At 43.2% G+C, this 25377-nt stretch overlaps 1 protein-coding gene across 1 annotated transcript in view; it reads left to right on the top strand.

Moving 5' to 3' along the window:
* lyst (lysosomal trafficking regulator) overlaps window positions 1-25377 on the top strand; it is a gene marked incomplete at its 3' end in the record, with an annotated part of 204258 nt that overhangs the window by 88560 nt on the left and 90321 nt on the right. Inside the window, 3 exon segments of the mRNA XM_064924533.1 lie at window positions 12578-12743; window positions 22207-22445; window positions 22665-22841. Coding sequence (XP_064780605.1) covers window positions 12578-12743; window positions 22207-22445; window positions 22665-22841 — 582 coding nt within the window.

Below are 25377 nucleotides of genomic sequence, written 5' to 3'. Positions count from 1 at the left end.
TTAACCTACTAACTCTGTAATATAGTGGGTAGCTGTTCTTAATGAGTTAATGAGTTAACCTACTAACTCTGTAATATAGTAGACTAGGTAACTGTTCTTAATGAGTTAACCTACTAACTCTGTAATATAGTAGACTAGGTAACTGTTCTTAATGAGTTAACCTACTAACTCTGTAATATAGTAGACTAGGTAACTGTTCTTAATGAGTTAATATTATAATATAGTAGACTAGGTAACTGTTCTTAATGAGTTAATATTATAATATAGTAGACTGGGTAACTGTTCTTAATGAGTTAATATTATAATATAGTAGACTAGGTAACTGTTCTTAATGAGTTAATATTATAATATAGTAGACTAGGTAACTGTTCTTAATGAGTTAATATTATATAGTGGACTAGGTAACTGTTCTTAATGAGTTAATATTATAATATAGTAGACTAGGTAACTGTTCTTAATGAGTTAACCTACTAACTCTGTAATATAGTGGACTAGGTAACTGTTCTTAATGAGTTAATATTATAATATAGTAGACTAGGTAACTGTTCTTAATGAGTTAACCTACTAACTCTGTAATATAGTGGACTAGGTAACTGTTCTTAATGAGTTAATATTATAATATAGTAGACTAGGTAACTGTTCTTAATGAGTTAATATTATAATATAGTAGACTAGGTAACTGTTCTTAATGAGTTAACCTACTAACTCTGTAATATAGTAGACTAGGTAACTGTTCTTAATGAGTTAATATTATAATATAGTAGACTAGGTAACTGTTCTTAATGAGTTATTATTATAATATAGTAGACTAGGTAACTGTTCTTAATGAGTTAACCTACTAACTCTGTAATATAGTGGACTAGGTAACTGTTCTTAATGAGTTAACCTACTAACTCTGTAATACAGTGGACTGGGTAACTGTTCTTAATGAGTTAACCTACTAACTCTGTAATATAGTGGACTAGGTAACTGTTCTTAATGAGTTAACCTACTAACTCTGTAATATAGTGGACTAAGTAACTGTTCTTAATGAGTTAATATTGTAATATAGTCGACTAGGTAACTGTTCTTAATGAGTTAATATTGTAATATAGTAGACTGGGTAGCTGTTCTTAATGAGTTAATGAGTTAACCTACTCACTGTAATATAGTGGGTAACTGTTCTTAATGAGTTAATGAGTTAACCTACTCACTGTAATATAGTGGGTAACTGTTCTTAATGAGTTAATGAGTTAACCTACTCACTGTAATATAGTGGGTAGCTGTTCTTAATGAGTTAATGAGTTAACCTACTCACTGTAATATAGTGGGTAACTGTTCTTAATGAGTTAATGAGTTAACCTACTCACTGTAATATAGTGGGTAGCTGTTCTTAATGAGTTAATGAGTTAACCTACTCACTGTAATATAGTGGGTAACTGTTCTTAATGAGTTAATGAGTTAACCTACTAACTCTGTAATATAGTGGGTAACTGTTCTTAATGAGTTAACCTACTCACTGTAATATAGTGGGTAACTGTTCTTAATGAGTTAATGAGTTAACCTACTCACTGTAATATAGTGGGTAGCTGTTCTTAATGAGTTAACCTACTCACTGTAATATAGTGGGTAGCTGTTCTTAATGAGTTAATGAGTTAACCTACTCACTGTAATATAGTGGGTAACTGTTCTTAATGAGTTAATGAGTTAACCTACTCACTGTAATATAGTGGGTAGCTGTTCTTAATGAGTTAACCTACTCACTGTAATATAGTGGGTAGCTGTTCTTAATGAGTTAACCTACTAACTCTGTAATATAGTAGACTAGGTAACTGTTCTTAATGAGTTCATATTATAATATAGTAGACTAGGTAACTGTTCTTAATGAGTTAATATTATAATATAGTAGACTAGGTAACTGTTCTTAATGAGTTAACCTACTCACTGTAATATAGTGGGTAGCTGTTCTTAATGAGTTAACCTACTAACTCTGTAATATAGTAGACTAGGTAACTGTTCTTAATGAGTTAATATTATAATATAGTAGACTAGGTAACTGTTCTTAATGAGTTAATGAGTTAACCTACTAACTCTGTAATATAGTGGGTAACTGTTCTTAATGAGTTAATGAGTTAACTCTGTAATATAGTGGGTAGCTGTTCTTAATGAGTTAATGAGTAAACCTACTCACTGTAATATAGTGGGTAACTGTTCTTAATGAGTTAACCTACTCACTGTAATGTAGTGGGTAACTGTTCTTAATGAGTTAATATTATAATATAGTAGACTAGGTAACTGTTCTTAATGAGTTAACCTACTCACTCTGTAATGTAGTGGGTAGCTGTTCTTAATGAGTTAACCTACTCACTCTGTAATATAGTAGACTAGGTAACTGTTCTTAATGAGTTCATATTATAATATAGTAGACTAGGTAACTGTTCTTAATGAGTTAACCTACTCACTCTGTAATATAGTAGACTAGGTAGCTGTTCTTAATGAGTTAACCTACTCACTCTGTAATATAGTAGACTAGGTAACTGTTCTTAATGAGTTCATATTATAATATAGTAGACTAGGTAACTGTTCTTAATGAGTTAATATTAGAATATAGTAGACTAGTTAACTGTTCTTAATGAGTTAATGAGTTAACCTACTAACTCTGTAATATAGTGGGTAGCTGTTCTTAATGAGTTAATGAGTTAACCTACTAACTCTGTAATATAGTGGGTAGCTGTTCTTAATGAGTTAATGAGTTAACCTACTAACTCTGTAATATAGTGGGTAGCTGTTCTTAATGAGTTAATGAGTTAACCTACTAACTCTGTAATATAGTGGGTAACTGTTCTTAATGAGTTAATGAGTTAACCTACTCACTGTAATATAGTGGGTAACTGTTCTTAATGAGTTAACCTACTCACTGTAATATAGTGGGTAACTGTTCTTAATGAGTTAATGAGTTAACCTACTCACTGTAATATACTGGGTAACTGTTCTTAATGAGTTAATGTTAGAATATAGTAGACTAGGTAACTGTTCTTAATGAGTTAATATTAGAATATAGTAGACTAGTTAACTGTTCTTAATGAGTTAATGAGTTAACCTACTAACTCTGTAATATAGTGGGTAGCTGTTCTTAATGAGTTAACCTACTCACTGTAATATAGTGGGTAGCTGTTCTTAATGAGTTAACCTACTCACTGTAATATAGTGGGTAACTGTTCTTAATGAGTTAATGAGTTAACCTACTCACTGTAATATAGTGGGTAGCTGTTCTTAATGAGTTAATGAGTTAACCTACTCACTGTAATATAGTAGACTAGGTAACTGTTCTTAATGAGTTAACCTTCTAACTCTGTAATATAGTGGGTAGCTGTTCTTAATGAGTTAACCTACTAACTCTGTAATATAGTAGACTAGGTAGCTGTTCTTAATGAGTTAACCTACTAACTCTGTAATATAGTGGGTAGCTGTTCTTAATGAGTTAATGAGTTAACCTACTCACTGTAATATAGTGGGTAACTGTTCTTAATGAGTTAACCTACTCACTGTAATATAGTGGGTAGCTGTTCTTAATGAGTTAATGAGTTAACCTACTCACTGTAATATAGTGGGTAGCTGTTCTTAATGAGTTAATGAGTTAACCTACTCACTGTAATATAGTGGGTAGCTGTTCTTAATGAGTTAACCTACTCACTGTAATATAGTGGGTAACTGTTCTTAATGAGTTAATGAGTTAACCTACTAACTCTGTAATATAGTGGGTAGCTGTTCTTAATGAGTTAATGAGTTAACCTACTAACTCTGTAATATAGTGGGTAGCTGTTCTTAATGAGTTAATGAGTTAACCTACTAACTCTGTAATATAGTGGGTAGCTGTTCTTAATGAGTTAATGAGTTAACCTACTAACTCTGTAATATAGTGGGTAGCTGTTCTTAATGAGTTAACCTACTCACTGTAATATAGTGGGTAGCTGTTCTTAATGAGTTAATGAGTTAACCTACTCACTGTAATATAGTGGGTAACTGTTCTTAATGAGTTAATGAGTTAACCTACTAACGCTGTAATATAGTAGACTAGGTAACTGTTCTTAATGAGTTAATGAGTTAACCTACTCACTGTAATATAGTGGGTAACTGTTCTTAATGAGTTAATGAGTTAACCTACTCACTGTAATATAGTGGGTAACTGTTCTTAATGAGTTAATGAGTTAACCTACTAACTCTGTAATATAGTGGGTAGCTGTTCTTAATGAGTTAATGAGTTAACTCTGTAATATAGTTGGTAGCTGTTCTTAATGAGTTAACCTACTAACTCTGTAATATAGTAGACTAGGTAACTATTCTTAATGAGTTAATATTATAATATAGTAGACTAGGTAACTGTTCTTAATGAGTTAACCTACTAACTCTGTAATATAGTGGGTAGCTGTTCTTAATGAGTTAACCTACTAACTCTGTAATATAGTAGACTAGGTAACTGTTCTTAATGAGTTAACCTACTAACTCTGTAATATAGTAGACTAGGTAACTATTCTTAATGAGTTAATATTATAATATAGTAGACTAGGTAACTGTTCTTAATGAGTTAACCTACTAACTCTGTAATATAGTGGGTAGCTGTTCTTAATGAGTTAACCTACTAACTCTGTAATATAGTAGACTAGGTAACTGTTCTTAATGAGTTAACCTACTAACTCTGTAATATAGTAGACTAGGTAACTATTCTTAATGAGTTAATATTATAATATAGTAGACTAGGTAACTGTTCTTAATGAGTTAACCTACTAACTCTGTAATATAGTGGGTAGCTGTTCTTAATGAGTTAATGAGTTAACCTACTCACTGTAATATAGTGGGTAACTGTTCTTAATGAGTTAACCTACTCACACTGTAATATAGTGGGTAACTGTTCTTAATGAGTTAATGAGTTAACCTACTAACTCTGTAATATAGTGGGTAGCTGTTCTTAATGAGTTAACCTACTAACTCTGTAATATAGTGGGTAGCTGTTCTTAATGAGTTAACCTACTCACTGTAATATAGTGGGTAGCTGTTCTTAATGAGTTAATGAGTTAACCTACTAACTGTAATATAGTGGGTAGCTGTTCTTAATGAGTTAATGAGTTAACTCTGTAATATAGTGGGTAGCTGTTCCAGGTTTAGTGTTGATGGAATGGAAGGATATGTTTTTATTATCTCAAGCACCTGAAATCCAGAAGGCTGTCTCAGCTAGTTTACTGTTCCCATCAGGCATACAAATGATGAACAGTTAGCTAATCGGTCCTTCCTCTGTGTGTGTGTGTGTGTGTGTGTGTGTGTGTGTGTGTGTGTACAGCAGACTAACAGCACCTCCGGGTGGTCTTGCTAGTCAGCTGATACAAGCAGGTCTTATGACCTGAAATCTCTTTATTATTGGTCTGTTCCTTGAAAACGTTGTTGTTTTCCTCTTGTTAACAACAGTACAGACATTAAGAGTGTTGCTCGAATAAGTTTTTAGCTTTTGTAATTTTTTGACGTGACTGATGGGTAAAACCTGACCGTTCTGGAACATGGGTAAGAAAGGTTTGCCTGTGTTAGCCTAGCTTCAGCACAGCTTCTGTATTGTACAGCATTCTTTCATGTTACTCTTTACTCTTCTGGCTCTGGTGATGGAGTTAACCTGATAACTTTACCTGACTTTGAGAAACTTCTTCTCCCTCTACGCTCCCTCCCTCTACTCTCCCACTACTCTCTCCCCCTCCCTCTACTCTCCCTCTACTCTCCCACTACTCTCTCCCCCTCCCTCTACTCTCCCTCTACTCTCCCACTACTTTCTCTCTCTCCCTCTACTCTCCCACTACTCTCCCTCTACTCTCTATTCTCTCGTCTGTCTCTACTCTCGATTCTCGCTCTCTCTTCTCTCCTTCTACTCTACTCTCATTCTACTCCCTATTCTCTCCATCTATTTGCTCTCCCTCTTCTCTCTTCTCTTTCTACTCACCCTCTACTCTCTGCTCCCCCTCTACTCTCTCTGCTCCCCCTCTACTCTCTCTGCTCCCCCTCTACTCTCTCTGCTCCCCCTCTACTCTCTCTGCTCCCCCTCTACTCTCTCTGCTCCCCCTCTACTCTCTCTGCTCCCCCTCTACTCTCTCTGCTCCCCCTCTACTCTCTCTGCTCGCCCTCTACTCTCTCTGCTCGCCCTCTATTCTCTCTACTTTCTCTCTACTCTCCCTTTACTCTCTACTTTCTCTTTACTCACTCTCTACTTTCTCTCTACTCTCCCTCTACTCTCTACTTTCTCTCTACTCTCCCTCTACTCTCTACTTTCTCTCTACTTTCCCTCTACTCTCTACTTTCCCTCTACTCTCTACTTTCTCTCTACTCTCTACTTTCTCTCTCCTCTCCCTCTACTCTCAACTTTTTCTCTACTCTCTACTTTTTCTCTACTCTCTACTTTTCCTCTACTCTCTACTTTTTCTCTACTCTCTACTTTTTCTCTACTCTCTACTTTCTCTCTACTCTCTACTTTCTCTCTATTCTCTCTACTCTCTACTTTCTCTCTATTCTCTCTACTCTCTACTTTCTCTCTACTCTCCCTCTACTCTCTACTTTTTCTCTACTCTCTACTTTTTCTCTACTCTCTACTTTCTCTCTACTCTCTACTTTCTCTCTACTCTCTACTTTCTCTCTATTCTCTCTACTCTCTACTTTCTCTCTACTCTCCCTCTACTCTCTACTTTTTCTCTACTCTCTACTTTTTCTCTACTCTCTACTTTCTCTCTACTCTCTACTTTCTCTCTACTCTCTACTTTCTCTCTACTTTCTCTCTACTCTCTACTTTCTCTCTACTCTCTACTTTCTCTCTACTCTCTACTTTCTCTCTACTTTCTCTCTACTTTCTCTCTACTTTCTCTCTGCTCTCCCTCTACTCTCTACTCTCCCTCTACTCTCTACTCTCCCTCTACTCTCTACGTTCTCTATACTCTCTACTCTCCCTCTACTCTCTACGTTCTCTCTACTCTCTCTCTACGTTCTCTCTACTCTCTCTCTACGTTCTCTCTACTCTCTCTCTACGTTCTCTCTACTCTCTACTCTCCCTCTACTCTCCCTCTACTCTCCCTCTACTCTCCCTCTACTTTCCCTCTACTCTCCCTCTACTCTCTACTTTTTCTCTACTCTCCCTCTACTCTCTACTTTTTCTCTACTCTCCCTCTACTCTCTACTTTTTCTCTACTCTCCCTCTACTCTCTACTTTTTCTCTACTCTCCCTCTACTCTCTACTTTTTCTCTACTCTCCCTCTACTCTCTACTTTTTCTCTACTCTCCCTCTACTCTCTACTTTTTCTCTACTCTCCCTCTACTCTCTACTTTTTCTCTACTCTCCCTCTACTCTCTACTTTCTCTCTACTCTCCCTCTACTCTCTACTTTCTCTCTACTCTCCCTCTACTCTCTACTTTCTCTCTACTCTCCCTCTACTCTCTACTTTCTCTCTACTCTCCCTCTACTCTCTACTTTCTCTCTACTCTCCCTCTACTCTCTACTTTCTCTCTACTCTCCCTCTACTCTCTACTTTCTCTCTACTCTCTACTCTCTACGTTCTCTCTACTCTCTACTCTCTACGTTCTCTCTACTCTCTACTTTCTCTCTACTCTCTACTTTCTCTCTACTCTCCCTCTACTCTCCCTCTACTTTCCCACTACTCTCTACTTTCTCTCTACTCTCCCTCTACTCTCTACTCTCCCTCTACTCTCTACATTCTCTCTACTCTCTACGTTCTCTCTACTCTCTACTTTCTCTCTACTCTCTACTTTCTCTCTACTTTCTCTCTACTCTCCCTCTACTCTCCCTCTACTTTCCCACTACTCTCTACTTTCTCTCTACTCTCCCTCTACTCTCTACTCTCCCTCTACTCTCTACTTTTTCTCTACTCTCCCTCTACTCTCTACTTTCTCTCTACTCTCTACTTTCTCTCTACTCTCTACTTTCTCTCTACTTTCTCTCTACTCTCCCTCTACTCTCCCTCTACTTTCCCACTACTCTCTACTTTCTCTCTACTCTCCCTCTACGCTCCCTCCCTCTACTCTCCCACTACTCTCTCCCCCTCCCTCTACTCTCCCTCTACTCTCCCACTACTCTCTCCCCCTCCCTCTACTCTCCCTCTACTCTCCCACTACTTTCTCTCTCTCCCTCTACTCTCCCACTACTCTCCCTCTACTCTCTATTCTCTCGTCTGTCTCTACTCTCGATTCTCGCTCTCTCTTCTCTCCTTCTACTCTACTCTCATTCTACTCCCTATTCTCTCCATCTATTTGCTCTCCCTCTTCTCTCTTCTCTTTCTACTCACCCTCTACTCTCTGCTCCCCCTCTACTCTCTCTGCTCCCCCTCTACTCTCTCTGCTCCCCCTCTACTCTCTCTGCTCCCCCTCTACTCTCTCTGCTCCCCCTCTACTCTCTCTGCTCCCCCTCTACTCTCTCTGCTCCCCCTCTACTCTCTCTGCTCCCCCTCTACTCTCTCTGCTCCCCCTCTACTCTCTCTGCTCGCCCTCTACTCTCTCTGCTCGCCCTCTACTCTCTCTACTTTCTCTCTACTCTCCCTTTACTCTCTACTTTCTCTTTACTCACTCTCTACTTTCTCTCTACTCTCCCTCTACTCTCTACTTTCTCTCTACTCTCCCTCTACTCTCTACTTTCTCTCTACTTTCCCTCTACTCTCTACTTTCCCTCTACTCTCTACTTTCTCTCTACTCTCTACTTTCTCTCTCCTCTCCCTCTACTCTCAACTTTTTCTCTACTCTCTACTTTTTCTCTACTCTACTTTTCCTCTACTCTCTACTTTTTCTCTACTCTCTACTTTTTCTCTACTCTCTACTTTCTCTCTACTCTCTACTTTCTCTCTATTCTCTCTACTCTCTACTTTCTCTCTACTCTCCCTCTACTCTCTACTTTTTCTCTACTCTCTACTTTTTCTCTACTCTCTACTTTCTCTCTACTCTCTACTTTCTCTCTACTCTCTACTTTCTCTCTATTCTCTCTACTCTCTACTTTCTCTCTACTCTCCCTCTACTCTACTTTTTCTCTACTCTCTACTTTTTCTCTACTCTCTACTTTCTCTCTACTCTCTACTTTCTCTCTACTCTCTACTTTCTCTCTACTTTCTCTCTACTCTCTACTTTCTCTCTACTCTCTACTTTCTCTCTACTCTCTACTTTCTCTCTACTTTCTCTCTACTTTCTCTCTACTTTCTCTCTACTTTCTCTCTACTTTCTCTCTACTTTCTCTCTACTTTGTCTCTACTTTCTCTCTGCTCTCCCTCTACTCTCTACTCTCCCTCTACTCTCTACTCTCCCTCTACTCTCTACGTTCTCTATACTCTCTACTCTCCCTCTACTCTCTACGTTCTCTCTACTCTCTCTCTACGTTCTCTCTACTCTCTCTCTACGTTCTCTCTACTCTCTCTCTACGTTCTCTCTACTCTCTACTCTCCCTCTACTCTCCCTCTACTCTCCCTCTACTCTCCCTCTACTTTCCCTCTACTCTCCCTCTACTCTCTACTTTTTCTCTACTCTCCCTCTACTCTCTACTTTTTCTCTACTCTCCTCTACTCTCTACTTTTTCTCTACTCTCCCTCTACTCTCTACTTTTTCTCTACTCTCCCTCTACTCTCTACTTTTTCTCTACTCTCCCTCTACTCTCTACTTTTTCTCTACTCTCCCTCTACTCTCTACTTTTTCTCTACTCTCCCTCTACTCTCTACTTTTTCTCTACTCTCCCTCTACTCTCTACTTTTTCTCTACTCTCCCTCTACTCTCTACTTTTTCTCTACTCTCCCTCTACTCTCTACTTTCTCTCTACTCTCCCTCTACTCTCTACTTTCTCTCTACTCTCCCTCTACTCTCTACTTTCTCTCTACTCTCCCTCTACTCTCTACTTTCTCTCTACTCTCCCTCTACTCTCTACGTTCTCTCTACTCTCTACTCTCCCTCTACTCTCTACTCTCTACTCTCCCTCTACTCTCTACATTCTCTCTACTCTCTACGTTCTCTCTACTCTCTACTTTCTCTCTACTCTCTACTTTCTCTCTACTCTCCCTCTACTCTCCCTCTACTTTCCCACTACTCTCTACTTTCTCTCTACTCTCCCTCTACTCTCTACTCTCCCTCTACTCTCTACATTCTCTCTACTCTCTACGTTCTCTCTACTCTCTACTTTCTCTCTACTCTCTACTTTCTCTCTACTTTCTCTCTACTCTCCCTCTACTCTCCCTCTACTTTCCCACTACTCTCTACTTTCTCTCTACTCTCCCTCTACTCTCTACTCTCCCTCTACTCTCTACTTTTTCTCTACTCTCCCTCTACTCTCTACTTTCTCTCTACTCTCTACTTTCTCTCTACTCTCTACTTTCTCTCTACTTTCTCTCTACTCTCCCTCTACTCTCCCTCTACTTTCCCACTACTCTCTACTTTCTCTCTACTCTCCCTCTACTCTCTACTCTCCCTCTACTCTCTACTTTTTCTCTACTCTCCCTCTACTCTCTACTTTCTCTCTACTCTCTACTTTCTCTCTACTTTCTACTTACTCTCTATTCTCTCTACTCTCTATTCTCTCTACTCTCCCTCTACTCTCTACTTTCTCTCTACTCTCTACTTTCTCTCTACTCTCTACTTTCTCTCTACTCTCTTCTTTCTCTCTACTCTCTACTTTCTCTCTACTCTCTCTACTCTCTCTACTCTCTACTCTCCCCTCTATGCTCTCTACTTTCTCTCTACTTTCTCTCTACTCTCCCTCTACTCTCTACTTTCTCTCTACTCTCCCTCTACTCTCTACTTTTTCTCTACTCTCTACTTTTTCTCTACTCTCTACTCTCTACTTTCTCTCTACTCTCTACTTTCTCTCTACTCTCTATTCTCTCTACTCTCTACTTTCTCTCTACTCTCTATTCTCTCTACTCTCCCTCTACTCTCTACTTTCTCTCTACTTTCTCTACTTTCTCTCTACTTTCTCTCTACTTTCTCTCTACTTACTCTCTACTCTCCCTCTTCTCTACTCTCTACTTACACTCTACTCTCTACTTTGTCTCTACTTTATCTCTACTCTCCCTCTACTCTCTACGTTCTCTATACTCTCTACTCTCCCTCTACTCTCTACGTTCTCTCTACTCTCTACTCTCCCTCTACTCTCTACGTTCTCTCTACTCTCTACGTTCTCTCTACTTTCTCTCTACTTTCTCTCTACTCTCCCTCTACTCTCCCTCTACTTTCTCTCTACTCTCCCTCTACTCTCTACTTTCTCTCTACTCTCCCTCTACTCTCTACTTTTTCTCTACTCTCCCTCTACTCTCTACTTTCTCTCTACTCTCCCTCTACTCTCTATTTTCTCTCTACGTTCTCTCTACTCTCTATTCTCTCTACTCTCCCTCTACTCTCTACTTTCTCTCTACTCTCTACTTTCTCTCTACTCTCTACTTTCTCTCTACTCTCTACTTTCTCTCTACTCTCTCTCTACTCTCTCTCTACTCTCTACTCTCCCCTCTATGTTCTCTCTACTCTCTACTTTCTCTCTACTCTCCCTCTACTCTCCCTCTACTCTCTACTTTCTCTCTACTCTCCCTCTACTTTCTCTCTACTCTCACTCTACTTTTTCTCTACTCTCCCTCTACTCTCTACTTTTTCTCTACTCTCCCTCTACTCTCTACTTTCTCTCTACTCTCTACTTTCTCTCTACTCTCCCTCTACTCTCCCTCTACTCTCTACTTTCTCTCTACTCTCCCTCTACTCTCTACTTTTTCTCTACTCTCCCTCTACTCTCTACTTTCTCTCTACTCTCCCTCTACTCTCTATTTTCTCTCTACGTTCTCTCTACTCTCTATTCTCTCTACTCTCCCTCTACTCTCTACTTTCTCTCTACTCTCTACTTTCTCTCTACTCTCTACTTTCTCTCTACTCTCTACTTTCTCTCTACTCTCTCTCTATTCTCTCTCTACTCTCTACTCTCCCCTCTATGTTCTCTCTACTCTCTACTTTCTCTCTACTCTCCCTCTACTCTCCCTCTACTCTCTTCTTTCTCTCTACTCTCCCTCTACTTTCTCTCTACTCTCACTCTACTTTTTCTCTACTCTCCCTCTACTCTCTACTTTTTCTCTACTCTCCCTCTACTCTCTACTTTCTCTCTACTCTCTACTTTCTCTCTACTCTCCCTCTACTCTCCCTCTACTTTTTCTCTACTCTCCCTCTACTCTCTACTTTTTCTCTACTTTCTCTCTACTCTCTACTTTCTCTCTACTTTCTCTCTACTTTTTCTCTACTCTCTACTTTCTCTCTGCTTTCTCTCTACTTTCTCTCTACTCTGCTCTCTGTTCTCTCTACTCTCCCTCTACTCTATATTCTCTCCCTCTATTCTCTCCCTCTACTCTCTGCTCTCCCTCTCCTCACTGTCTCTCCCTCTCTCCCTCTCTCCCTCTCTCCCTCTACTCTCTCTACTCTCTCTACTCTCTCTACTCTCTCTACTCTCTCTCTACTCTCTCTCTACTCTCCCTGTACTCATTCTCTCTCACTGTACTCATTCTCTCTCACTCCCTATCCCTTTCTCCCTCTCTCCCCCTATTTCTCTCTCTCCCTCTAGAAGTTAGCAGTGTGTGTGGAGAGTGTGGTCCCGGCAGGGGATCTATCTGAGGCTGAGGAGGGAGACGAGGTGCAGGGGTGTGGTGAGGCTCCAGTGCTGGGGGAGGAAGAGGGATACGAGGCAGACAGCGAGAGCAACCCAGAGGACATGGCCAAGCAGGAAGAAGGTAAGAGGGCCTAACACACACACACACACACACACACACACACACACACACACGGAGGCCGGTAGTAAACAATGTCATGCGCACACAGTGGCACCTACTCACGCGCACACAGTGGCACCTACTCACGCACACACAGTGGCACCTACTCACGCACACACAGTGGCACCTACTCACGCACACACAGTGGCACCTACTCACACATACACAGTGGCACCTACTCACACACACACAGTGGCACCTACTCACACATTTTTATTTTATTTCACCTTTATTTAACCAGGTAGGCAAGTTGAGAACAAGTTCTCATTTACAATTGCGACCTGGCCAAGATAAAGCAAAGCATACAACGACACAGAGTTACACATGGAGCAAAACAAACATACAGTCAATAATACAGTATAAACAAGTCTATATACGATGTGAGCAAATGAGGTGAGATAAGGGAGGTAAAGGCAAAAAAAGGCCATGGTGGCAAATTAAATACAATATAGCAAGTAATACACTGGAATGGTAGATTTGCAATGGAAGAATGTGCAAAGTAGAAATAAAAATAATGGGGTGCAAAGGAGCAAAATAAATAAATTAAATACAGTAGGGAAAGAGGTAGTTGTTTGGGCTAAAATATAGGTGGGCTATGTACAGGTGCAGTAATCTGTGAGCTGCTCTGGCAGTTGGTGCTTAAAGCTCGTGAGGGAGATAAGTGTTTCCAGTTTCCAAGATTTTTGTAGTTCGTTCCAGTCATTGGCAGCAGAGAACTGGAAGGAGAGGCGGCCAAGGAAAGAATTGGTTTTGGGGGTGACTAGAGAGATATACCTGCTGGAGCGTGTGCTACAGGTGGGAGATGCTATGGTGACCAGCGAGCTGAGATAAGGGGGGACTTTACCTAGCAGGGTCTTGTAGATGACATGGAGCCAGTGGGTTTGGCGACGAGTATGAAGCGAGGGCCAGCCAACGAGAGCGTACAGGTCGCAATGGTGGTAGTATATGTTGCTTTGGTGACAAAACGGATTGCACTGTGATAGACTGCATCCAATTTGTTGAGTAGGGTATTGGAGGCTATTTTGTAAATGACATCGCCAAAGTCGAGGATTGGTAGGATGGTCAGTTTTACAAGGGTATGTTTGGCAGCATGAGTGAAGGATGCTTTGTTGCGAACTAGGAAGCCAATTCTAGATTTAACTTTGGATTGGAGATATTTGATATGGGTCTGGAAGGAGAGTTTACAGTCTAACCAGACACCTAAATATTTGTAGTTGTCCACGTATTCTAAATCAGAGCCGTCCAGAGTAGTGATGTTGGACAGGCGGGCAGGTGCGGGTAGCGATCGGTTGAAGAGCATGCATTTAGTTTTACTTGTATTTAAGAGCAATTGGAGGCCACGGAAGGAGAGTTGTATGGCCTTGAAGCTTGCCTGGAGGGTTGTTAACACAGTGTCCAAAGAAGGGCCAGAAGTATACAGAATGGTATCGTCTGCGTAGAGGTGGATCAGAGACTCACCAGCAGCAAGTGCGACATCATTGATGTATACAGAGAAGAGAGTCGGTCCAAGAATTGAACCCTGTCACCCTTATAGAGACTGGCAGAGGTCCGGACAGCAGACCCTCCGATTTGACACACTGAACTCTATCAGAGAAGTAGTTGGTGAACCAGGCGAGGCAATCATTTGAGAAACCAAGGCTGTCGAGTCTGCCGATGAGGATGTGGTGATTGACAGAGTCGAAAGCCTTGGCCAGATCAATGAACACGGCTGCACAGTAATGTTTCTTATCGATGGCGGTTAAAATATCGTTTAGGACCTTGAGTGTGGCTGAGGTGCACCCATGACCAGCTCTGAAACCAGATTGCATAGCAGAGATGGTATGGTGAGATTCGAAATGGTCGGTAATCTGTTTGTTGACTTGGCTTTCGAAGACCTGAGAAAGGCATGGTAGGATAGATATAGGTCTGTAGCAGTTTGGGTCAACAGTGTCCCCCCCTTTGAAGAGGGGGATGACCGCAGCTGCTTTCCAATCTTTGGGGATCTCAGACGACACGAGACGTTGAACAGGCTAGTAATAGGGGTGGCAACAATTTCGGCAGATAATTTTAGAAAGAAAGGGTCCAGATTGTCTAGCCCGGCTGATTTTTAGGGGTCCAGATTTTGCAGCTCTTTCAGAACATCAGCTGAACGGTTTTGGGAGAAGGAGAAATGGGGAATGCTTGGGCGAGTTGCTGTGGGGGGTGCAGTGCTGTTGACCGGGGTAGGAGTAGCCAGGTGGAAAGCATGGCCAGCCTTAGCATGGCCAGCCGTATCAGTGGTGACAGTGTTTCCTATCTTCAGTGCAGTGGGCAGCTGGGATGAGGTGCTCTTATTCTCCATGGACTTTACAGTGTCCCAGAACTTTTTTGAGTTTGTGTTGCTGGAAGCAAATTTCTGCTTGAAAAAGCTAGCCTTGGCTTTTCCAACTGCCTGTGTATAATGGTTTCTAGCTTCCCTGAACAGCTGCATATCACGGGGGCTGTTCGATGCTAATGCAGAACGCCATAGGATGTTTTATGTTGGTTAAGGGCAGTCAGGTCTGGGGAGAACCAAGGGCTATATCTGTTCCTGGTTCTAAATTTCTTGAATGGGGCATGTTTATTTAAGATGGTTAGGAAGGCATTTAAAAAAAATATCCAGGCATCCTCTACTGACGGGATGAGATCAATATCCTTCCAGGATACCCCGGCCAGGTCGATTAGAAAGGCCTGCTCGCTGAAGTGTTTCAGGGAGCGTTTTACAGTGATGAGTGGAGGTCGTTTGACCGCTGACCTATTACGGATGCAGGCAATGAGGCAGTGATCGCTGAGATCTTGGTTGAAGACAGCAGAGGTGTATTTAGAGGGCAAGTTGGTTAGGATGATATCTATGAGGGTGCCCGTGTTTAAGGCTTTGTGGAGGTACCTGGTAGGTTCATTGATAATTTGTGGGAGATTGAGGGCATCAAGTTTAGATTGTAGGATGGCTGGGGTGTTAAGCATGTTCCAGTTTAGGTTGCCTAGCAGCACAAGCTCTGAAGATAGATGGGGGGCAATCAGTTCACATATGGTGTCCAGAGCACAACTGGGGGCAGAGGGTGGTCTATAGCAGACTGCAACGCTGAGAGACTTGTTTTTAGAGAGGTGGATTTTTAAAAGTAGAAGTTCAAATTGTTTGGGTACAGACCTGGATAGTAGGACAGAACTCTGCAGGCTATCTTTGCACTAGATTGCAACACCGCCCCCTTTGGCAGTTCTATCTTGTCTGAAAAGGTTGTAGTTTGGAATTAAAATTTCAGAATTTTTGGTAGTCTTCCTAAGCCAGGATTCAGACACAGCTAGAACATCCGGGTTGGCAGAGTGTGCTAAAGCAGTGAATAGAACAAACTTAGGGAGGAGGCTTCTAATGTTAACATGCATGAAACCAAGGCTATTACGGTTACAGAAGTCGTCAAAAGAGAGCGCCTGGGGAATAGGAGTGGAACTAGGCACTGCAGGGCCTGGATTCACCTCTACATCGCCGGAGGAACAGAGGAGGAGTAGAATAAGGGTACGGCTAAAAGCAATAAGAATTGGTCGTCTAGAACGTCTGGAACAGAGAGTAAAAGAAGGTTTCTGGGGGCGATAAAATCGCATCAAGGTATAATGTACAGACAAAGGTATGGTAGGATGTGAATACAGTGGAGGTAAACCTAGGTATTGAGTGAAGAAGAGAGAGATATTGTCTCTAGAAACATCATTGAAGCCAGGAGATGTCATTGCATGTGTGGGTGGTGGAACTAATAGGTTGGATAAGGTATGGAGAGCAGGACTAGAGGCTCTACAGTGAAATAAGCCAATAAACACTAACCAGAACAGCAATGGACAAGGCATATTGACATTAAGGAGAGGCATGCTTAGTCGAGTGATCAAAAGGGTCCAGAGTGGAGAGGTTGGTTGGGGGTCACGGTGATCCAGACAGCCAGCCAGGCCATCGATAGCAAGCTAGCATAGGATGGAGGTCTGTTATTAGCCACCTCTTGCGCTCCGTCAGTAGATTAGTGGGGTTCCGTGTGGTAGAGGGGACCAATCCAAATCACACAACAACAACAAAAATAAAAACAATAGATGTAGCTAGAGGCCCAGAAGAAGAAAAAAATAACAATAACAATACAAATAAATAAATAAATTGTCAGAAAATCTATTCAGATAGCAGCCGATAAGACGGCTAATGGCTAGCAGGCCGCAGATGGGCGCCCAGGCAACTTTGCGACGGAGGAACCAGACGGATAACTCCCTCAGGTAGACAACGTCGGCAGTTCAGCCGTGTAGGCCCGGTGGGGCTCCGCGTAGGCAGCAAAACGGGTCCGGACAGGTGACCGCAGCCCAGGAGCGATTGATGGAACTCCTCAGCTAGCTACAACCGATGCTCGCTCCGGAATCGACGAAAACTCCAACTAGCTTCCGGATTAGCTCCTGGCTAGCTTCTGGCCAGTTTCCGGCCAGCTCCTGACCCAGTTTGTGATTAGCTTCTGGATTAGCTCCTGGCTAGCTCAGCTCCTGGCTAGCTCAGCTCCTGGCTAGCTTCTGGCTAGCTCCTGGCTAGCTCAGCTCCTGGCTAGCTCCTGGCTAGCTTCTGGCTAGCTTCTTGGAGTTTGGAGTTTCTGGCTTGGATGATTACAGACTTGAGGTAAATAATACTTTTTTATAAATATAAATTGGTGAGGCGGGTTGTAGGAGAGTGTTTTGAGGATGAGTTTATGGAAAATTTAAATAAAAAAATGTATGAAAAAAGTTGTAAATACACACGCACACACAGTGGCACCTACTCACGCGCACACACAGTGGCACCTACTCACGCGCACACACAGTGGCACCTACTCACGCGCACACACAGTGGCACCTACTCACGCGCACACACAGTGGCACCTACTCACGCGCACACACAGTGGCACCTACTCACGCGCACACACAGTGGCACCTACTCACGCGCACACACAGTGGCACCTACTCACACGCACACACTTGCGCAGGGCAAGATTAGCTGAAATCTAATGAGGGAACATTAGATAAACCCTCTCAAAATTGCACTGCTAATTGATGGGGAATCGTTGCCTCCTTGTCCTTCTGCAGCTCGTCTGTGTGCACTCTGGGTCCTTGGTAAGTTCAGAGCGTTGACAGATTGTCTGTTGGTAAGTTCAGAGCGTTGACAGATTGTCTGTTGGTAAGTTCAGAGCGTTGACAGATTGTCTGTTGGTAAGTTCAGAGCGTTGACAGATTGTCTGTTGGTAAGTTCAGAGCGTTGACAGATTGTCTGTTGGTAAGTTCAGAGCGTTGACAGATTGTCTGTTGGTAAGTTCAGAGCGTTGACAGATTGTCTGTTGGTAAGTTCAGAGCGTTGACAGATTGTCTGTTGGTAAGTTCAGAGCGTTGACAGATTGTCTGTTGGTAAGTTCAGAGCGTTGACAGATTGTCTGTTGGTAAGTTCAGAGCGTTGACAGATTGTCTGTTGGTAAGTTCAGAGCGTTGACAGATTGTCTGTTGGTAAGTTCAGAGCGTTGACAGATTGTCTGTTGGTAAGTTCAGCGCGTTGACAGATTGTCTGTTGGTAAGTTCAGAGCGTTGACAGATTGTCTGTTGGTAAGTTCAGAGCGTTGACAGATTGTCTGTTGGTAAGTTCTCACTATTGTGACCCTCTGGCTGAGGAGTCGGGTTGATCTGATCCTCACAAGGGTTAGGTTAGAACCCCTGGACTACTGTGGGGGAGGGAGAGGAGGTTAGAACCCCTGGACTACTGTGGGGGAGGGAGAGGAGGTTAGAACCCCTGGACTACTGTGGGGGAGGGAGAGGAGGTTAGAACCCCTGGACTACTGTGGGGGAGGGAGAGGAGGTTAGAACCCCTGGACTACTGTGGGGGAGGGAGAGGAGGTTAGAACCCCTGGACTACTGTGGGGGAGGGAGAGGAGGTTAGAACCCCTGGACTACTGTGGGGGAGGGAGAGGAGGTTAGAACCCCTGGACTACTGTGGGGGAGGGAGAGGAGGTTAGAACCCCTGGACTACTGTGGGGGAGGGAGAGGAGGTTAGAACCCCTGGACTACTGTGGGGGAGGGAGAGGAGGTTAGAACCCCTGGACTACTGTGGGGGAGGGAGAGGAGGTTAGAACCCCTGGACTACTGTGGGGGAGGGAGAGGAGGTTAGAACCCCTGGACTACTGTGGGGGAGGGAGAGGAGGTTAGAACCTCTGGACTACTATGGGGGAGGGAGAGGAGGTTAGAACCCCTGGACTACTGTGGGGGAGGGAGAGGAGGTTAGAACCCCTGGACTACTGTGGGGGAGGGAGAGGAGGTTAGAACCCCTGGACTACTGTGGGGGAGGGAGAGGAGGTTAGAACCCCTGGACTACTGTGGGGGAGGGAGAGGTTAGAACCCCTGGACTACTGTGGGGGAGGGAGAGGAGGTTAGAACCCCTGGACTACTGTAGGGGGAGGGAGAGGAGGTTAGAACCCCTGGACTACTGTGGGGGAGGGAGAGGTTAGAACCCCTGGACTACTGTGGGGGAGGGAGAGGAGGTTAGAACCCCTGGACTACTGTGGGGGAGGGAGAGGTTAGAACCCCTGGACTACTGTAGGGGGAGGGAGAGGAGGTTAGAACCCCTGGACTACTATGGGGGAGGGAGAGGAGGTTAGAACCCCTGGACTACTGTGGGGGAGGGAGAGGAGGTTAGAACCCCTGGACTACTGTGGGGGAGAGGTTAGAACCCCTGGACTACTGTGGGGGAGGGAGAGGAGGTTAGAACCCCTGGACTACTGTGGGGGAGGGAGAGGAGGTTAGAACCCCTGGACTACTGTGGGGGAGGAGGTTAGAACCCCTGGACTACTGTGGGGGAGGGAGAGGAGGTTAGAACCCCTGGACTACTGTGGGGGAGGGAGAGGAGGTTAGAACCCCTGGACTACTGAGGGGGAGGGAGAGGAGGTTAGAACCCCTGGACTACTGTGGGGGAGGGAGAGGAGGTTAGAACCCCTGGACTACTGTGGGGGAGGGAGAGGAGGTTAGAACCCCTGGACTACTGTGGGGGAGGGAGAGGAGGTTAGAACCCCTGGACTACTATGGGGGAGGGAGAGGAGGTTAGAACCCCTGGACTACTGTGGGGGAGGGAGAGGAGGTTAGAACCCCTGGACTACTATGGGGGAGGGAGAGGAGGTTAGAACCCCTGGACTACTGTGGGGGAGGGAGAGGAGGTTAGAACCCCTGGACTACTATGGGGGAGGGAGAGGTTAGAACCCCTGGACTACTGTGGGGGAGGGAGAGGAGGTTAGAACCCCTGGACTACTGTGGGGGAGGGAGAGGTTAGAACCCCTGGACTACTGTGGGGGAGGGAGAGGAGGTTAGAACCCCTGGACTACTGTGGGGGAGGGAGAGGAGGTTAGAACCCCTGGACTACTGTGGGGGAGGGAGAGGAGGTTAGAACCCCTGGACTACTGTGGGGGCCCTGGGGACAGATGTTTGGCAGTATATAGCATGGGAGTTCTCCTTGCGTTCTATCTCTAGCTGTTGTGTCTGTTGTTGTTTAGGGAGTTGATTTAGTAGTATGTGGTTCCAGGGTTGGTCCCGTAGTCCTAATGATTAAAAAGCTCTGGGAAACTTCGAGACACTGTGGTCATCCGTCATCAGGTCTGAGTTTCCCCTCAGTTGCTTCTTAGCAAAAGGTTTGTGAAGCCTCTATCCTGGTTAAATAGTTTTGTAATCAATTCAAATTGTATTGGTCAAATAAACATGGTTAGCAAATGTTAACGCGAGTGCTTGTGCTTCGAGTTCCGACCGTGCAGTAATATCTGTCCTACTGTTTCAAAATGTTTAGAAAATGTTGTACCGGATCCCTAAAGAACACAACCCCTGTGTTGACCGAATGTAGCGTCATGTGACTAGTACTGTGTGTGTGTCAGATGTGTGTGGCATGACAGACAGCAGACTGAGCAGCTCTTTGTCATGGTTACAGTCTCTCTCTTTCCGTTCAGAATCCAATCTTTGTTGATTTCTGACATCACCACGGCCTCATGGGAGCATCCTTGTGACTCATATACTGTTGTATTACACACACACACACACACACACACACACACACACACACACACACACACACACATATATATATAGATACGCTCATATCACACACACCATATCACACACCATGCACACCATATCTCACACCTACGCACACACCATATCTCTCACACAAACATACACCTATATCTCACACACACATACACTTATATCTCACACACACATACACCTATATCTCTCACACACACACCTATATCTCTCACACACACACACACACCTATATCTCTCACACACACACACACATCGAAGTGTATTGGTGGCATGCACAGTTTATCAGATAACTGACCCTACGAGGTCGCCAGCCTGCTGTTTTTCTGTTGTACCTCAGGGGTATTCAACTCAGACAAGAAAAATGCAATCATTTGTGTGTTATTAGTTTAAGCAGACTGTGTTTGTCTGTTGTTGTGGCTTAGATGAAGATCAGATCACATTTGATGACCAATTTATGCAGAAATCCAGGTTATTCCAAAGGGTTCACATACTGTTTGTTGCCACTGTATGTAAATGTGATACTTCAGTTTTTGCTTTGTCATTATGGGGTATTGTGTGTAGATTGATTTATATATATATTCATACAAAATAGATTCAATATATTTTACAATGAGGCTGTAATTTAACAAAATGTGGAAAAAGTCAAGGGGTCTGAATACTTTCCTACGGCTCTGTAAATGCATATGCAGTGTATATAAACAGTGTACCTAATGACGTTCTGTGTCCAGGGGATTGACTGTGTTTTGGTGGAACAGATATTCATTATTCAACTTAGAGAGAGGGATGGCGAAACTGTGGGAGGGAAAAAGGGATGATGAAAGGAGAGCGAGAGGGCGGATCTCCGGATCTTCCAGAAGGTTGTGTGTTAGTGAGAGCCTTTTGAGCTGGTCTGCTGTAAATCACTAGGGGACTCCCTCCCAGTGAGCCCAGCAGCTCTGTGACTAACTCAGTTTGATGAACTCTGCTTCTGAGGCAGGGGACTGAGGGCTGGAGGTAAGGGAAGGAGGCTGAGGGCTGGAGGTAAGCGGAGGAGGCTGAGGGCTGGAGGTAAGCGGAGGAGGCTGAGGGCTGGAGGTAAGCGGAGGAGGCTGAGGGCTGGAGGTAAGCGGAGGAGGCTGAGGGCTGGAGGTAAGCGGAGGAGGCTGAGGGCTGGAGGTAAGCGGAGGAGGCTGAGGGCTGGAGGTAAGGGGAGGAGGCAGGGGGCTGGTAGTGGTTTTAGGTAGTCTGTTAGTTTCTACAGTAGGGACATGAAGGGTGTGTACAGTCTTCTGTGGATACCTAAGGTATAGTTCTGTGACACGTAAAGCGTTATGTGTTGATAGTGTGTGTGTGTCATCTCAATGTCTCATGCCTGTCTCTGCTCTTCCTCTGACAGGTGTGAAGGTGGATTCAGCAGGCGGAGCGGGGGCCGGGCTGGGTGGAGCGGTTGCGTTCGGGGCCAAGTCCCCCGGCAGAGGGGGCCGTGGCGTTCTTCTCTTCCCAGAGATCTGCCTGATGGAGCTCCAGCTGCTGGCGTCAGGGTCACCTGATCTGGAGGTGTTGGGTCACGTGTTTCACAGCCTCATGGGGGCCGTGAGGACCAACCCCCGCAACGCTGCGCTGCTGTACCATCAGGTTATTATGCTGGCTACCTCTCATCCCCTATACCACTACCTGCACTTCTTCATGGCCTGGATAAAGACGATTGAACCCTTGAAACAACAAAACAGAACCTGGGATGTTGTTGTTTGTTGCAAGTGATCAGTTGTCCAGGAACCAGGAGAGACTGGGTCATGTGTCTCGTGTCTTCCTCCCTAATACTATGGCTAACCCCTCCTCTTCTACTGCTCACAGGGAGCGGTGAAGACCATTCTGACTGCTTTCCAGAGCATTCTGTCACAATCAGATTCCAGCTATGAAGACTGCCAGACGGTACTGGTGGAACTGCTGGTTGCCATGATGAGCCAACGAATCACAGCCGAGGAACTGGCCCTGTTGATCCGCCTCTTCCAGGAGAAGAATCCGCCCACTGTGAGTAACCAATCACTATCGTATATAAATTAAAATAAAATTGTATTTGTCACCTGCACCGAATACAACAGGTGAAAACCTTACAGTGAAATACTTACTTACAAGCCCTTTAACCAACAATGAAGTTAAGAAAAAAAATACAGAAGTGTTAAGTAAAAAAGAGAAAATAAAAGTAACAAGTAATTAAGAAGCAGCAGTAAAATAACAATAGCGAGGCGACATACAGTGGGGCAAAAAATATTTAGTCAGCCACCAATTGTGCAAGTTCTCCCACTTAAAAAGATGAGGCCTGTAATTTTCATCATACACGTACACTTCAACGATGACAGACAAAATGAAAGAGAAAAACTCCAGCAAATCACATTGTAGGATTTTTAATGAATTTATTTGCAAATTATGGTGGGAAATAAGTATTTGGTCAATAACAAAAGTTTGTAGGTAGCGTTCAAGTGACTGGGTAGCCCTTTGATGAGCTGTTCAGGAGTCTTATGGGGCTAGAAGCTGTTTAGAAGTCTCTTGGTTTTAGGTAGTCGGTTAACTTCTTGAAACTCCCCATCCCGGATCCGGGTTTGTGACTAAAGCCTCAGGCTCATTAGCATAACGCAACGTTAACGATTTCTGAAAATCGCAAATAAAATGAAAATAATGCGTCTGCTCTCAAGCTTAGCCTTTTCTTAACAACACTGTCATCTCAGATTTTCAAAATATGCTTTTGAACCATAGAAATTGACTAATTTGTGTAAGAGTATGCAAAGCTAGCATAGCATTTTGAGTAGCATTTAGCACGCAACATTTTCACAAAAACCAGATAACCAAATAAATAAAATCATTTACCTTTGAAGAGCTTCTGATGTTTTCAATGAGGAGACTCTCAGTTACATACCAAATGCGCAGTTTTTCCTGAAAGCGTCTGTGTGTAGGAGAAATCGTTCCGTTTTCTACATTGCGTCTGGCTACCGAAACGAACCGAAAATTAAGTCACCTACAACGTAAAACTTTTTCCGGATTAACTACATAATATCGACCGAAACATGGCAAACGTTGTTTGGAATCAATCCTCAAGGTGTTTTTTCACATATCTCTTCATTGATATATCGTTCGTGGAAGCTTGCTTTCCTCTCTTTATCGCATGGAAAAATACTGGCAGGTGACTTTTGCGCACCAATTTCGGCGCAGGACACCGGGCGGACACCTGGTAAATGTGGTCTCTTATGGTCAATCTTCCAATGATCTGCCCACAAATACGTCACAATGCTGCAGACACCTTGGGGAAACGACAGAAAGGGTTGACTCACTCCTCTCGCATTCACAGCCATATAAGGAGACAATGGAAAACAGAGCCTCAAAAATCCTTGTCATTTCCTGGATGCCATCTCATCTTGGTTTTTCCTGAAGCTCACGTTCTAGGGCACGCACAGATAATATCTTGGTATTTCTGGACACGTCAGAGTGTTTTCTTTCGAATGGTATCAATTATATGCATAGTCGAGCATCTTTTTGTGACAAAATATCTTGTTTAAAACGGGAACGTTTTTCATCCAAAAATGAAATAGCGCCCCCATAGATGTAAGAGGTTAAAAAAACAAATGGACATGAAGGGTGTTTTAGGTAGTCTGTCTGTTTATACAGTATGGACATGATAATATACATTATTGTACTGATGTTGAGGGAGCTAGCATGCTAGATATGAAATATATAGATTATTGTACTGCTGTTGAGGGAACTAGCATGCTAGTTACTATAGATATAGATTATTGTACTGCTGTTGAGGGATCTAGCATGCTAGTTACTATATATTATTGTACTGCTGTTGAGGGAGCTAGCATGCTAGTTACTATAGATTATTGTACTGCTGTTGAGGGAGCTAGCATGCTAGTTACTATAGATATAGATTATTGTACTGCTGTTGAGGGAGCTAGCATGCTAGTTACTATAGATTATTGTACTGCTGTTGAGGGAGCTAGCATGCTAGTTACTATAGATATAGATTATTGTACTGCTGTTGGGGGAGCAAGCATGCTTGCTATTATAGATTATTGTACTGCTGTTGAGGGAGCTAGCATGCTAGCTACTATATACAGTGCCTTGCGAAAGTATTCGGCCCCCTTAAACTTTGCGACCTTTTGCCACATTTCAGGCTTCAAACATAAAGATATAAAACTCTATTTTTTTGTGAAGAATCAACAACAAGTGGGACACAACCATGAAGTGGAACGACATTTATTTGATATTTCAAACTTTTTTAACAAATCAAAAACTGAAAAATTGGGCGTGCAAAATTATTCAGCCCCTTTACTTTCAGTGCAGCAAACTCTCTCCAGAAGTTCAGTGAGGATCTCTGAATGATCCAATGTTGACCTAAATGACTAATGATGATAAATACAATCCACCTGTGTGTAATCAAGTCTCTGTATAAATGCACCTGCACTGTGATAGTCTCAGAGGTCCGTTAAAAGCGCAGAGAGCATCATGAAGAACAAGGAACACACCAGGCATGTCCGAGATACTGTTGTGAAGAAGTTTAAAGCCGGATTTG

Source organism: Oncorhynchus masou, chromosome 18, assembly GCF_036934945.1.
Source record: "Oncorhynchus masou masou isolate Uvic2021 chromosome 18, UVic_Omas_1.1, whole genome shotgun sequence".
NCBI lineage: Eukaryota > Metazoa > Chordata > Actinopteri > Salmoniformes > Salmonidae > Oncorhynchus > Oncorhynchus masou.
This window is presented reverse-complemented; position numbering and strand designations above follow the sequence as displayed.